The sequence below is a fragment of the Chelonia mydas genome, chromosome 1 (genome assembly GCF_015237465.2).
Source record: "Chelonia mydas isolate rCheMyd1 chromosome 1, rCheMyd1.pri.v2, whole genome shotgun sequence".
Classification (NCBI taxonomy): domain Eukaryota; kingdom Metazoa; phylum Chordata; order Testudines; family Cheloniidae; genus Chelonia; species Chelonia mydas.
The window spans coordinates 163,697,474-163,714,011 of NC_057849.1; the positions used below are offsets into that span (position 1 = coordinate 163,697,474).

General features: G+C 42.2%; 1 protein-coding gene and 1 long non-coding RNA gene across 3 annotated transcripts in view; one reads left to right on the forward strand and one right to left on the reverse strand.

Moving 5' to 3' along the window:
• GRIK1 (glutamate ionotropic receptor kainate type subunit 1) overlaps positions 1-16,538 on the forward strand; it is a 237,972-nt gene that overhangs the window by 95,452 nt on the left and 125,982 nt on the right. For both annotated transcript variants that reach the window (XM_027832881.3, XM_037905334.2), the window contains exon 2: positions 14,856-15,023. In XM_027832881.3, coding sequence (XP_027688682.2) covers positions 14,856-15,023 — 168 coding nt within the window. The remainder of the gene's footprint in view (positions 1-14,855; positions 15,024-16,538) is intronic.
• Positions 10,030-16,538, reverse strand: part of LOC122464093 — a 28,365-nt gene continuing 21,856 nt past the window's right edge. Inside the window, exon 3 of the long non-coding RNA XR_006287967.1 lies at positions 10,030-13,144. This is a non-coding gene — a long non-coding RNA (uncharacterized LOC122464093). The remainder of the gene's footprint in view (positions 13,145-16,538) is intronic.

Here is a 16,538-nt window from a genome sequence, read left to right on the forward strand (position 1 = left end):
TTTTGGATGGTGTAGTGTTTTATCACTTTTGTACCAAGATCCTTTTCCTCTTTTGCATACTTCAGCTGGACCTTTAAATAGTGATTGTTCACTAGGGGATATATTCAGACCTGGTTTAAGTGAATACAACTCCAGTGAAGTCAAAGGAGACACACCTATTTCCACTAGGTCTGAATTTGAAATGCAGTTTCAACCAGTGTTCCAATACTGTATAAACAAACACTAAATAGGTTGCATGAAAAAAACATGAAGGTTGAGTCCCTATGAAAGTTGACTACAAATAAATCAAAGTCTGAATTCAGGATGCCAAAGCACTATGGGTCTGATCCTGTGGCCAGTGAGGTTAACGGCGAAGTTCCCACAGCCCTCAATGGTGCAGGATCAAGGCCTAAATGCACATCCACAAGTGGTCATAAAAAGCACAGGGTATTAAAAATCATTAATCATTGAAACCAACGGAGACGCACCCACTTATACCAAGTCTGAATTTGCCTTTGTAAGTGCAACTATGGTTATTACAGGTGTAGAGCAGTTAATGGCTCTTATTATGAGCCAGTTCTTTATATACTGTAGAGTTTCTTCAGGTCATGTCTAAGTGAAATGTGAGCCAATTTCTAGAGTAATCATATGTAAGGCAATGTACCAAAACATTAAAAACACAGGTACAATTAAATTGTCTGTTCAAATAATAAATCTCACTTGATTTTTTCCCATTAAAATATCAGTGCTTCAGAAAATCTTTTTCCTATGAAGGACAGGCATGGGAAACATTTCTGCCCTTTATGGGTTTTCCAATAAGGGTATGTCTATGCTGCAGTCAGACTGCACATATAGGCATCCCCAGCCAACTTTGACTGAGATAGCCACTGTGATGACAGTGCTATTTTTAGCAAGCTAGCTCCATCAAAGCTAGCTTGGGTGTTGTCATAAATATAAAAGGAAGGGTAAACACCTTTAAATCTGTCCTGGCCAGAGGAAAAACCCTTTCACCTGTAAAGGGTTAAGAAGCTAAGACTACCTCGCTGGCACCTGACCAAAATGACCAATGAGGAGACAAAGCTGGAGCAGGGGGAAACAAAGGGTTCTCTCTGTCTATGTGTTTTTTGTCAGGACCAGAGCAGGAATGCAGGTCAGAATTCCTGTAAAAAGTCAGTAAGCAATCTAGTTAGATATGCGTTAGATTCTGTTTTGTTTAAATGGCTGATAAAATAAGTTGTGCTGAATGGAATGTATATTCCTGTTTTTGTGTCTTTTTGTAACTTAAGGTTTAGCCTAGAGGGATTCTCTATGTTTTGAATCTGATTACCCTGTAAGGTATTTACCATCCTGATTTTACAGAGGTGATTTTTACTTTTTCTTTAATTAAAATTCTTCTTTTAAGAACCTGATTGCTTTTTCATTGTTCTTAAGATCCAAGGGTTTGGGTCTGTGTTCACCTATGCAAATTGGTTAGGATTTTTATCTAGCCTTCCCCAGGAAAGGGGGTGTAGGCCTTGGGGGCATAAGATGTTTCCAAGCGGGCTCTTTCCCTGTTATATCTGTTAGACGCTTGGTGGTGGCAGCAAAAAAGTCCAGGGACAAAAGGTAAAATAGTTTGTACCTTGGGGAAGTTTTAACCTAAGCTGGTAAAAATAAGGGTTTTTCATGCAGGTCCCCACATCTGTACCCTAGAGATCAGAGTGGGGAAGGAACCTTGACAGGTGTATCTACACATTCTGCAATCACATCTCCCGATAGCAGAGTAGACATCCCCAACAGAGACTGCAGCTTTCATTCCCCAACAGGATTCTGTGGTAACTACACAAGTGGGAAGTTGTCTGGAAAGAAATCGACTTAGTGGAGTGTCTGCTTGTCCTGTCTGCCCAGCAAGGCCCTTTTTGGCACTGTCCCAGTCCCAGACATATTCTCTGCCCCACACATCTATAAATGAGGCTGCAGCTGCTGTGCACTGTGATTGCCTGTTCCCCCAGTGGAGGTTGTCATCGTCAGCAACTTCTGCCATGCATTATGTCTGGAAAGCAGAAGATAGAATGATGGCTAACCTGGTTTAGTTAGATTCCTGCATTACCTCTATTACAGCAACAGCTCCTGTTATCTGCTGCCAGCTCTTCCAATAGACATTGCCATATCCCTGCAATTATTATGCTTTAAACACCTGTATCTCAATGACCATAGAAACTTGTGGCAACATGTTCAGTGGTGCTGAGCACCCACAATTATCATTGACTGAAAAAATCAGACCATTGGCACCCATAGGTGGGATGCTCAAGAGAGCCTAGACACCAAATTCCTATTTAATTCAATGGGCAATACGTGCCTCAGAACTTTCAAAAATCCCAGACGCCTATTTGCATTTTATACGCGCCTTTAAAAGCCTGGCCCTAAGTGACATCAGGTATGTCTACACTGCAGTAAAACCATGTGCGACTGGTCCCAGCTGATTCGGGCTATGAAACTGCACTGTAGATGTCCGGGCTCAGACTGGAGCCCAAGCCCAAGCATCTAAACTACAATTTTATAGCCCCTCAGCTGGAGTCAGATGACACAGGTCAGCCATAGGTGTTTTATTGCAGAGTAGCCATACCCTTTGGGGCCTAAGTGATGTAGGAGTGACTCTCAGTGGAACATGTTCTCCTAAGTGCTTTTGAAAATGTCAGCCTACATGAAGAATATCCAACTGAAGAAGGAGAATTTGTGAGTATTGGGACACTTCATTACAGTCTTGATAATAGCTTTAGCTATAAATCTCAGCTGTAGTTCTTGTCTACCATTCTGCTTATGCCCTGGTTTTTCATTTTTAGGGATTTTAAGTACAGCCTGGTGAGCATTTTCAAATACAGGGGTTTTAATATGTGAATCCCAGACTGAGTATGAAACTTTTGAAAATACAGATGGTTTAAAAAACACAAATGTATTTGGATTGTCACTTAAATTCTTCCCACTGTTCCAAGTCCCACAGCCTCTGGTGTTCTTTTATAGCCCTGGCTCCTGGAGTCATGTGAATATGAGAATCTCATTATTTCTTTTAAATGAAAGCTAAGTTGCTAGGCCTCATGGTTGTGGAGAAAAGCTTGAAAATGTCACATGAATACACTATGTGTGTTCACAAACCAGAAGGCAATTAAAAAGAACTCCTGTTTTATTTTTAAATCATCAAGATTTAAGTCAATCTCATGGGTTTTGTGGTCCTGACTTATGATTTTTTAAACACTTATAGTTGGCAATATTGTTTTCCTTTAGTTCCACAGTAATGCTAAAAGACTTCCCTTTTGCTGGCATGCATCCTGTAAGTACTGTTAACATAGTAGGAGAGAGCAGAGTTTACTAGAGAAAAATCTATTAAAAATATTGGAGAGAAATTCAGTGGACCCTATTATAACCCTATCCTTGCTGGACATTTTCTGGGAAGACTAGTGCCGCAAGGAGACCTGCAACTGATCACAAAAGAGAAAGGGCAGTCATGTATATGTTGTAGTGCTCTTTGGTTAATTGGAGTGAGTTGTAGTTGGGAAGCATCCAATAGGTTTTGTTGCAAAATCTGGAGTACGTGCACTGAAGCCGATGAACGCAGTAGCATGCTAGACCAGAGCTTTGTGCTGAAAACCATCCCAATTACTATTTATTTTGTCTGTGTACTGTGCAATAAACACTGTGCTTTCAGGCTGGCTTTCCTGCAGGGTACTCACAAAGGGGCACGGACTATAAAAAGCAAAACAAAAAACAGATGAGTTCGTGCGTCAGTCCTGTTTTGAAGAGTCAGAGCATGGTATAGATTTGTCGTCATGAAGCAGATGCATTTTAACACCTGTGATTTGCAGGTTAGATTACTGGGTGACTGCTTCAGTTTGGCTTGCTTTCTGGGGGGCTATAATGGAGAGTAAGAGATGGTTTAAGAGGGTTTCAGTGACTAGTCAGGTTGTCCCTTACATTTGCTAGCTGGATATAAGATTAGGAAGGAAAGTCCACAGAAATCTCTCTACAAGTGGGGGAGGGGTGTAGCTTTGAAAAAACTTTGTAAGTTAATTTATTGCTTGAAAAATGTCAGATTGATACCACTGAAAACTGACATCCCCAGTTGAGCCACAGGACAGGGTAGAACCTCAGGCAGTAGAAGTCCAAACTTGCCCCTCTGCCCTGCCCAGATGCTTTGGCTCCAACATGCACAGACACCTTTGAGGATCAGTTTCCATCATGCCTATTCAATCTTGGCCATAGTGCTAAGACTGCTACATATGATGATGTTTTTGTAACATTGAGAACTCTCCCTGGGAACTGGGCAGACAATAATACCTTTCATAAAAGAGCAACAACTTTTCGCTGCTACTGATTAGGGTTGAATTTATATCAGGTCAAAGGAGTCAAAAGCTCTGTCCCATTAGCACTCTTGAGCACCTTGGAGTGAAGCATTTTAAGAATAGGTGGGGGAAAGGACGTGATCTAGTAATGACATCTGAGTCTTAGTCCTTGACAGCATCTTTAAGTGACGACAGATTTATCTGGTTAGAAAGACTTTTGTAGCATTTTTAGGAGTGCCCACTGAAGTGTGTTTTTATGGTTTTGACATTTCACTTCCTGTCGATTTTTTCTTTCAAAGGATGCAGGGGGTTGATGCCTTGTCATATTAGTCAGTTCAACTTGGATTCCCTTCCTCCTCCTCTTTGAACATCAGTCACTCATCTGGCTAGTGCTCTCGTCACTGTCAGAACTACCCTCGCCAAGTAGCCATCATTTCCCTTTTACTCACTGCTGAGGAATATTTTAATACACCTGACTCTAAGGCCTGGTCTACAGTACTCGGTTATTTCAGAATTAGCCGAGTTACCTCGAAATAAAACTGGTTCCATCCACACGACAAAACCAGTTTTTTTGATTTAAAGGGTTCTTTACTCAGATTTCTGTACTCCACCTCGGCAAGTGGAGTAGTGCTAAAAATCGCGATCGCAGTTCCGGGTTACAGGTACTGTGGACACAATTCGACAATATTGGCCTCCAGGAGCTATCCCGGAGTGCTCCCTTGTGACCACTCTGGACAACACTCTGAACTCCGATGCGCTAGCCAGGTAGGCAGTAAAAGCCTCGGGAACTTTTGAATTTCCTGTTTGGTCACCAACAGCACAGGCGCCCATCAGCACAGTCCACCATCACAGGTGACCACGCAGTCCTGGATTCACAGACGAGCTCCAGCATGGTCCAAACAGGAGGTACTGGATCTCATTGCATGTTGGGGAGACGAATCTGTTATGGCAGAACTACGTTCCAAATAAAGGAACGCAAATACGTACGCTAAAGTCTCCAGGGCCATGACAGAAAAAGGCTACTCCAGGGACACAGAATAGTGTCGTACAAAAATAAAGGAGCTCAGGCAAGCGTACCAAAAAGCCAGGGAGGTGAACGGGCGCTCTGGGTTACAGCCCCATACATGCTGCTTCTACCGTGAGCTGCATGCAATTATGGGGGTGGGGGGGTGATGACACCACTACCCCACCACTGTCCATGGACACCTGCAAGGGGGGAGTAGCATGGAGCGAGGAGGATGAGTTTTTGGAGGACGAAGAGAAGGAGAAGGAGGAGGAGGAGGACGATGACGACAGCGCACAGGCGGCAAGTGGGGAATCTGTTTTCCCCCCCAGCCAGGAACTATTCTTAATGCTGGAGCCAATAGCCTCCCCCTACTCCCAAAGCATGCTCCCGGATGATGACTCTGGAGAAGGCACTTCTGGTGAGTGAGAGCTTGATGGGAGCCATGCAGTGGGGGGAAACCTAGCTGTGCTGGGCTGTTCACGTTTAGTTTAAAGGGCTCATCCCTGCTCAGAGTCTCATCATAGCCCTGCTGTGGGTGTGTGTAACGATCATCCCAGAGAGTCCGCAGGCTGCCTGCAAGCTGAATTCTGTTGCCTGGCCACATGTGATGGCGTACTCACACCAAAGTGGCAGGCACTTCAGTATAAGAGGCAAAATGAGACCTTGTACAGAAAGAACATGTGCTATGTACTATGAATTGCCTGTTTCAATGAGAAACAGTGTCCCCTTTATTCTCTAAAATGTATCTTTTAAAATACTACCCTCCCTTTTTCTCCTTCTGCAACAGGTGCAAATGTTTCAATGCGGCCCCCATCTACTCCATCCCAGAGGCTGGTCCAGCTTAGAAGAAAAAATGAACTCGGGATGACATGTTTGCCGAGCTCATGCAGTTCTCCCCTACTGCTAGGGCCCAGCTGAATGCATGGAGGCAAACAATTGTTGAGTTGCGTAAAGCATTACATGAATACAAAGAGAGGAGGGGCGCGCACGATGAGAGCGGGCAGGATGCTATGGTCAAGCTCATGGGGGAGCAAACTGACTTGCTCTGCTGTATGGTGGATCTAATGCAGGAAAGGCAGCAAGACCACAGACTGCTGCTGCAGCCTCTGCATAACTGCCCTCCCTCCTCCCCAAGTTCGATAGCCTCCTCACCCAGACACCCAAGAACATGTGGGGGGGGGGAGGGACGCTATGGGGACCCACACAGTCAACCCCAGAGGATTGAACAAGCAGCAGAAATCTGGCATAGCCTAAATTTTGATTTGGTTTCTAGACTTGTCCTTCCCTCCTCCATCCCCCTAACCCAATACCCCCCTCCCCCATCTAGCTTCTGATTTCTCTCAATGTTTTGTGCAACAAATAATAAAGAACAGTTTTTAAACAATTGTGACTTTATTTCCTTTCACACACACACGGCGGGTAACTTTAAGAGAAAAACACACACAACTCTCACACTGTACCCTGGCCAGTCATGAAGCTGGCTTTCAAAGCTTCTCTGATGTGCAGTGCACCGTGCTGCACTCTAATTGCCCTGTTGTCTGGCTATGCGAAACTGGCCGCCCCCTTACTCTCACAGATATTGTGGAGCACACAACAAGCAGCAATTACAATTGGAATAGTCGTTGTGCTTAGATCTAACCAAGTCAGTAAACTGCGCCAGCACGCTTTCAAACATCCAAACGCACATTCTACCACCATTCTGCACTTGCTCAGCCTATTAGTTGAACTGCTCCTTACTACTGTCCAGGGTGCCTGTGTACGGCTTCATGAGCCATGGCATTAAGGGGTAGGCTGGGTCCCTGAGGATAACTATAGGCATTTCAACATCCCTAACAGTAATTTTCTGGTCTGGGAAGTAAGTTCCTTCCTGCAGCTGTTCAAACAGACCAGAGTTCCTGAAGATGCAAGCATCATGCACCTTTCCCAGCCATCCCACGTTGATGTCGGTGAAACGTCCCTTGTGATCCATCAGTGCTTGCAGCACCATGGAAAAGTACCCCTTGCGGTTTATGTACTGGCCGCCCTGGTGTTCCGGGGCCAAGATAGGGATATGTGTTCCATCTATAGCCCCACCACAGTTAGGGAAGCCCAGTGCATTAAAGCCATCCACAATGGTCTGCACATTTCCAAAAGTCACTACCCTACCCTTGATACCAGCTGGTCAATGATTGCATTGGCTACTTGCAGCACAGCAGCCCCCGCAGTAGATTTCCCCACTCCAAACTGATTCCCGACTGACTGGTAGCTGTCAGGCGTTGCAAGCTTCCACAGGGCTATGGCCACTCACTTCTCAACTGTGAGGGCTGCTCTCATTTTGGCGTCTTTGCGCTTCAGCGCAGGGGACAGCAAGTCACAAAGTTTCATGAAAGTGGCCCTATGCATACAGAAGTTTCTCAGCCACTGGGAATCATCCCATACCTGCAACACTATGTGGCCCCACCAGTCTGTGCTTGTTTCCCGGGCCCAGAATCGGTGTTCCACGGCCTGAACCTGGCCCAACAGTACCATGATCTCCAATTGCCACATGCCATGCCGTCTGTGTCCATGTCATCAGTATAGTAATTGCACTGTCGTCCCTTCCTTGCCCGGTTTTGCAGGTACTGCACATACTGCTGGATAATGCGTGAGGTATTTACAATGGTCAAAACTGCAGTGGAGATCTGATCGGGCTCCATGGCTATGGTGCCTGCATGGGTAATCCTGAAAAAAGGGCGCAAAATGTAGAAGAGTGGAGTGGCAGCGGAAGCTGTGCTGTTTGTTTCACGGTAGCTGAACAAAGGCTGAAAATTGTTGTCTTCTGTGGCTTTCACGGAGGTGAGAGCCCAGGACAGACAACATGGAGAAGCTCGGAAGCGTGGCAATAGCGGGAGAGCAGAGTTGGCGGTGGAAGCTGTGCTGCTCAGTTCACGATGGCTGAGCAGAGTTGAGTTGGAGAGGTGGATTCATAGTGCACTGCTGCTCTCCTGCTACTATCTGCTGAAAGCAGTATGGCGTCTGCACGCCAAAAAGGCGTGAAACGATTGTCTGCCGTAGCTTTCCGACGACACACACCCAGAAACACCCGCAAGAATGTTTTTGCCCCATCATACGCTGGGAGCTTAACCCAGAATTCCTATGGGCACTGGGGACTGTGGGATAGCTACCCACAGTGCACCGCTCTCACATTCGATGCTAGCCTTGGTACTGTGGCCGCAATCCACCAAATTCATGCGCTTTAGTGTGGACACAAGACCGAATATATAAAATAGCTTCTGAAAATTCAAATAGAATAATTTCAAAATAATTTCTTACTGTAGACATACCCTAAATGTCTTTCTTTAGCCCTTTGCCCATAGTCTCTCAGTAAAAATGGTGAAAGGAGATGGTTTCCCACATCCATCCACAAATGTGTGTGTGTGTGCACGCGCGCACACACACGATGTGGGACCAGATCCTGGACCCATCCATTTCACGCTGATCCAGCAGTGCAAAGCAGAGGGACAGCTGTCATCTCAGGGCAGCTGGGATTCCCCAGATGTAAAGGGACCAGGTGACATAAGGCTGCTACATCTGTTTCTACATCACCTGTGTCCCTCCATACCAAGCATAACAGGGGCATGAAAGGAAAGAGCAGGATTACAGTGTGTTCCAGTGTCTCATGAAATAGCTCCCAGGGTACTGTTCTAATCCATGGACTTCAGAGCAGCCCTTACGCTGCTCTAGGTTACAATAGTTCATCCCCTGGTGTGGCTGAGGATTAGAGTAACAGAAAAGATGTCTTAGATCTAGGTCAAAGGACGGGGGACAATGGGAGAGTTTCCAAAGAACTTGAAACAAACATCAGCCCCTTCTGAAAGTCTCCTCCATGTTTGGTGTTCAACTGCGTCATTTCAGGAGCATTGTTTATATCTAGTGTATCACTTTTTCTCTTGTAGAGCCCTCTGGTTAATTCATTTTTAAAATGTTGTACAATCTTCACTTGTATTTAATTGCAACATCTGATAAGTATGATAAAGAACCAGTTTATCACTTAAACTTCTGTTTCTCTTCTAGTTTGGAGCTCACAGCAAACTAGGGTGATCAGATAGCAAATGTGAAAAATTGGGACAGGGGGTTGGGGGGGGGGGGAGGTAATAGGAGCCTATATAAGAAAAAGACCTAAAAATCAGGATGGTCCCTATAAAAAAAACTGGACATCTAGTCACCCTACAACAAACATGATTGTGAGGTATTTTACTAAATATAGGAAGGTGAATTTAGTGGATTAATTTGTTAAATTTCTTCAGAAATATTAAAAAAACAATAGGATAAATTTTATTCACTATCATTTTTAAAGATGCCTGATGAAGGATTTATGGTCTGATATAACCCTTTTCACATTTAGGTCACTGGCTAGAACCAAACCCAGGTCGGTAGGGATCCGAAGTTGTTCACACAAGAGTAGATTCTGCCACTCTTACTCACACTGAGCAGCACCTTACTCTGCGAATAATCCCTTTTATTTGTATGATTAACAGGAATATATTCAAATATAGACATTATTCAGCATGAAGAAGGGTGGTGGCATCTCGTTCTAAACAACTATGAACAATCAGATAGCTGCTTGTTGGCCTCTGAAAATAATCTATTTAGTGGTCTCAGGCCAGTTTCCAATGAAAAAGCATCCAGCATTTGGTGGCTGCACATCTGATTATGAAGCAGGGTGTTTAGTTGAACTAAAGATGCATGTACAGATACATGTACATATCGATTGCATATCCAAAACTAATGCTTGCAGGCATGCCCAGAGTACCTCACACACCAATAAATGCACTGGTATGTATATGGTATAAGCCATTTTCAAAAATACTTTAACACCGTTAGTGTAGACAAGACATATCTAGAATATGGACTAGAGGGGCACTTTAGCATAGCCCTCTAAAATACAGCAGTATTTAAGCTATAGACAGCAGGCTTTTAGAAATACTTCCGGAGTACATTTTTAGAGTACAACAATGCATATACAATTCCCATTGAGATTGCTTTGCAATGATATTCTAATGAGGATTCTGTCCTTTTCAGTAACATTCTTAGGGTGTGCATTTTTTCCCCCTTAAAAAAAAAAAAAAAACCAATCGATCAGCTTGCAGCTTTTGTGGAGACTTCTTATTTGGAGACCAAAAAAGTTCGATGTAAAATTCTGCTTTAAGTATAAAAGACTACTGCGAGATATATTAACTATTAATCTTAATTTCTCTTTTCAATTTTTCTGAGTGTATTTAAAAGGTGACCGATAACATCTGAAAAAGTGTGGTCCTAAATACAGATTAACTTAAATATTTCTCATTTTCCCCACATGGACCTCAATGTAGTAATGAGAGTAGTATCAGTAGATGCCCTGCTCCTATATGGAAATCAAGAGGGCTGTGTGCAGGCATAGGGATCTGCCCACATGAATCTCATTCAGGATTAGGGCCTTTTAAATAGGCACGTAGATTGCAAACGATTGGGCCAGAATAATGATGATGTAAATGTTCCAGTGGATCGCTCTTGGGTTCTTCTGCATCAGGGGTGGGAAGATGCATGCATTTACAAATGTGCATGTGGTATGTGAAGCACCCAAAAATCAGAGAGATCAAACCATTTAAACTATTTCAGGAAACTAAAGTTATAGAAGCATAAAATATTTAGCAAGCAAGATAGAGGAGATGTTTTGCTAAGATCATAATAGTTTAAAGAAACCAAACGGCAAGAAAAAGAGGATGGCATACTATATAGACAGACCCTGACTTGCTTTAGCACAGAATTATCTCTGTTTGGGAGTAGGTTTAGTCAATGTTTGTATATGTTGGAAGAGGAGAAATATTGTCAGCTGATGAGAGGAAAGAAGGTAAATTGTGGTTAACCAACAGAATGGTAAACTGGTTGGCAATGCTGTTGTTCATTATCAAAAAGAACTCTAGGACCTGAAACAATTTTGTGCAGTCAGAGTTAACCCTGCAGTACATAACTTAAATAAGATATCACATCTCAAGCAATTATGCTATTTTATATGGATTAGAGAGGTAATATAACTGCATATTTAAAGGAGTAGCTATCGAAATAGATTACATTGCCATCTTGTTTTCTTTTGATAGCTTCTAGTGCTTTTACTGTTGAGTTAAAATGCAAAGCAGGTCTTAACTCCACTGTGTGTTTCCCTTTCCTGATTGTCAGCTAATGACTACACTAAACCTATATTGGTGACATCAAAACTGCAAGAGATTGCAGTACATTAGCTGAATACAGTCTGATGAATAGAAAATATAAAGTGATATCTGGTGCTTAAATTTCACAAGGGGGAAATGGGAAAATATTTAACTGAGAAATCCAAAATATTCTCTAGTGCCTTGCACTAAAATGAGTAAATTATACTTGCTAAATCAAGTACTGAACCTGGAGATTGCTGTTTAAAGGAGTGCTTTTTTTTTTAAAAATGGCTGTGTGTTATACATTCATCAAATCACAGTGTTCCCAGAAAGCCTGAATATGTTATTGACATAAAAAAAGTCTCTAGAGGTTAGTATATATTCCAGTCACCCCAAATCATAAGTCTAAGCACCAGATCAGAAAGATCTGAGAACCCTGATACATACTAGCCTTCCTTCCCCCTGAACTTCCCTGTGAGAACCACCAAGGCATTCCATTATAATGTTCAGTTCACCTCAAAAAAAAACAAAAAAACAAAAAAAAACCGAACAAAACAAAAAAAAAAAACAGTCACACCTGTTACTCTTTAAAAGGCTCTTCCTTGGAAATCCCACCTCAAGTTTCCAGAAAGACTTAACTTCAGTTGTCAGCAGTATAATCAGGAGCAGATCAAATAGATTTTATTTTCTGGCCTCTGAAAATATAACAGAAGCAGAACAGAACCTAGGAACTAATATAGTTGCCCATGTGGAATGGCATGCAGCCATGATCCTATCAGATTTTACAAGTTTAAGAAGGGTTGAGTCAGTATTTGGGTGGGACATTTCCCCAAAACCACTTACCTACATGCTGCAAGAAGTATTGTGGGTGATTATTCACTAGGTAGTGTTCACCCCTTTGAGAAACTGCTGAACCAATTCTCCAGCACAGTGCTCGTGGGCACTGTGTTGCTGGAGGTGTCATTTTTCTTGAGCACTTTTGGAACTTTTTGTAGGAACAGGGACATTAGTTCTAGTTTTGTCACCAAATTCCAACTTCAGAAGCTCATTCTACCTACTTTCATTTCTCCCTGCAGTTTCAATACGATAGCGGCATTCTTTATCCTTCACAGTTGTGCAGCATTTGTGTGTGCTGTTAAACAGCTGGAATTTTTCACCCCAGAAGCAGCTTCATTTCACTAGTGGATAAAATGATCCCCGAGTACAGTTTAATGGGCCAGTTTTGCTCCCATTAAGGCCCCATTCCTCCAAGTGGCTTCATGTGGGTGGACCCACCATGGTGTTAATACAATGTTAATATGAGAGTTAAAATTTTTCAAGTCATGAAGTGTTAAAGTTAAGGCTCCAATAGCAACATTAACTCACATTGCATACATGCAGCATCTTCCCTTCCTACCTTTCTTGCTAAATGGTTACCAGTAACTTAATATATTTCTGTTTATATTAAAGAGGTCACAAAATATACAGCATACGTGCATGTTGCTGTAAGATCCTTGGTCTGGATCCAGCATGGTGGTGCAGCTGCTTTGTGGTGTAGTGCTGATGCAACGTGACCCTCAAGCTGCTATTGCTGATTGTGGGCGGATCAGCCCAGCAGCACAGTCAAGCCTCCAGTAGCCTAGAATCCACCTCGGCTATACCAGTATCAAGGGCATGACCAAGGCGTTCCTCTTGATCCTTCGCTGCTATTCGAGACCCTTGGGGTTAAGCATAAAAAAAGCTATACAAGATCCCTAAAGAGCACAATTTAGAGCAGCTTTCACCTGCTCTGGTTTACACAAATGACTTAGTGCACAGCTAGCCTAGAAGCAAGGGCACAAATCCAATCTTTGCAGTCCCTGCTCCTGAGCTGCGCGGGGTGCTTTTTGGTGGCAGCCTAAAATTTGGGCCCTTGATTTTTATATTTCCTGACTCTTATTAATTTTAAGTATCCAGAGTTCTCTAAGTTTGTGGTTTAATATAGTCATGGCCATAATTCCTTCACAAAACCACAGCGTTTGCATTTTAAGTCTCAGCGTTCAGCTGTTTGGGGATTTCTGTGTGAAAGTCCAGCAGTAAGCTTTCAAAACAGGAAAAATGTTTATTTGTCCTCTGGGCCTGGGGGAGTTTGCCCAGATTTTAACCAAAAAAAATCCAAAAACCTTCCAGGCAGAGATTAAGCTTGGAAACTTTCAGCCCAAGTAGGGTTTTTATTGGAAAATTTGAAGCATCTGAAAACTAGGAATTAAAGAAATTATTTTGCAACTTTATGATAGCATGGTCTAACCAAGCAACCGATACAAGACAACCCAGATTTTACCTTGCTCTATATGGCTGGAGTAGGGACAGTTGTGTTAGGAGCCTTCCCCAAACTTCCTGTGCCCAGGTTGACCTTTACTACAGTCCTTGCACTCCCCTGAGTAACAAAATGCCATGAGGTTAGCACAGCTGCCAGCTCAAGCTTCTCCAGAGGAGGTGGAATCATAACCCCACCCTCCTTTCCACTGGTCGGCAGGAGCAACAGGTGGTATAATGCTTGTACAAGGCACAATGCCCCCCAGAGGTCCAACTGAGGTAGCTCATCTCTGCATAGTGCCCTCAATGCCTGGCTGTGCCTGAAATGGGTAAAGTTCTAAGGGCAACGTTTTCAAAGTACTTAAAATCACTTTTGAAAATTGGACATAAGAGCTGCCATACTTGGTCACACCATGATCCACCTTGCCCAGTATCCTGGTTCTGACAGTGGCCCATAACAAAGTTTCTGGGGGAGCATACAGAACAGAGCAATTATGAAGTGATCTGCCCGCCTTCCACTCCAGCTTCTGGCAGGCAGAGGTTTAGGGTCACCCCAAGTATGTGACTGTCCATGATCATCTTGGCTAATAGCCATGATGGACCTATCCTCCATGAACTTATCCAGTTCTTTTTGGAAACCACTTATACTTTTAGACATCACCACATCCCGAGCATTGAGTTCCAGAGGTTAGTTGTGCACTGTGTGAAAAAGTACTGCCTCTTGTTTACATTAGAACTGCTGCCTATTAATTTCATTGAGTAACCCCTGTGTTTTGTATTGTGTGAAAGGGCAAATAACACTTCTCTATTTCCACACTATTCATGATTTAGGCTCTAAGTCACTTATATGCTTTTGAAATTTTTATCCGAAAGTATGTTACTTTAAAAATATTTACCTAGAACATGTGCAGCATCTTTCACAGATGTCTCTACAGGTAGTGTGTAGAATATGGATTTATTCTACAGTAATATCATGGATAAAATGAATGACCCCACATCCATTAGTCTTAAAATCCTAGTTTAACAATGCTGAATACTCAGGCTATTATTGCTCATAATGTGCTTTTAGCTTCCATGTATAGTGATGAATGAAGAAGTGAATAATGCTTCTCCTTTATCTCCTTGCTTCTACAGGAGGAATATTTGAAACTGTGGAAAATGAACCTGTTAACGTTGAAGAATTAGCTTTCAAGTTTGCAGTCACCAACATTAACAGAAACAGAACACTGATGCCTAATATCACATTAACCTACGACATCCAGAGAATTAACCTCTTTGATAGTTTCGAAGCTTCAAGACGAGGTAATTATCTTAATATTTTAATCTTCTGTAATTTGTATGTTCTGTACAATATTATGCTTTTGCGGTAGCTCAGATATTTAGAGACAAAGCATAGCAGGAAAATTCAGTCTACAGCATTATTGGGAGGTAAGAGCTAAAGCTGGAAGACACTTATAACTCTTATCTAGTCTTTGATAAGCTACCTACATTCTAGCTAACACCACCAAATGGAAGATGGCAGGGCCAACCCAATTCTCTTTAAAAAAAATGGATTTACCATAGAATTCTGAAGAAAATGAAAGTAGGTTAGAAGAGAACAGTGAGATGTCATGTCTCATAATTAAGATACATTGATATACAGAATTCACACCAAACTAATTCCAAGGTACTAAGAACAGGGTGAATGAAGAGGTTATCCTGAAATGTTAACACTTTGCGAAACAGCAGATGGGTTGCTCTATTCTAACCATTTATAAAACTTGGGCTTGAAAAAGTAAGAAATATATATTCTCATCCATTTATTTTCCCTGAATGGAAGACAAGTGTCTGACACGTCATCTAACATGCAGACTAAAAGTCAAAATCTCATTTGGGACTGTTACTTGTTTACTTGGACTCAGCCTAATCATTCATTTCTAAAAGACATCCTTAAAGTATGCTAAGAGTCCATAGACAGTAGTTGAGTTCCCTGAATTCAAACACTGTCACAAAATTCGATGGAAACAAGACTAGAAAAGAGCCATAAATCACCAAGGCTTGAGGATATGCTTTGCAGTTCATTCATTAAAATTATGTGGGTTACTGTAAAAGCAAATGCATAAAATAAAAGTTTGCTAGAAGGCAAGTTCAGGATTACTGAACTAGATATGCAGACACACATCATGAGGCTTGTTAGGAACAATGACTTGCTCCTTGTTATTTATATATTTGCCTCATAACACTCAATGTAATTTATTACTCAACTTAAAAACAAAAAACAAAACAAAACCAGGGAGCTGCTTCAGACAAAATATAAAATTCCCTTATAAGACAGTTCTTTGTAGTTTTTCTTGTTAATTTGCCTTTCAAATATCATTTCTGGACTCATGCATACTACATAGGTTGTGGTAGGTTTCGACAGACAATTTCAGATTCCATAAAAAGATCCTACCTTGTGGCTACTGAGAACTACTATTAAACTCATATTCCAAACCACATCAAATAAAAAAAGTTAACTTTTTGTCCTCATAAAACATTGACAGCATCTTTATGATTTGGACATTGTTAGGATATAGATATTCAGGCCTGCCTGTAAAGGCCTATACTTTAAGAATGTAGGTATATGTTTATCATTTAGCTAGTAATAGGAGGTATACAAGAAAGAATCTGTGTAAGGGCCTTCTCTCACTGTGACAGTCTGAGGCCCTGTTCTTAGGCTAATGCCTTTGGCTAAGCAGCAGAGGCAGTCATATGCTGGGAAGCGCACGGTCACATCCTCACATTCCAAACTAGTCAATATGGGGCTGTTAGGAAGGTGATCAGATATATCACCTCCAG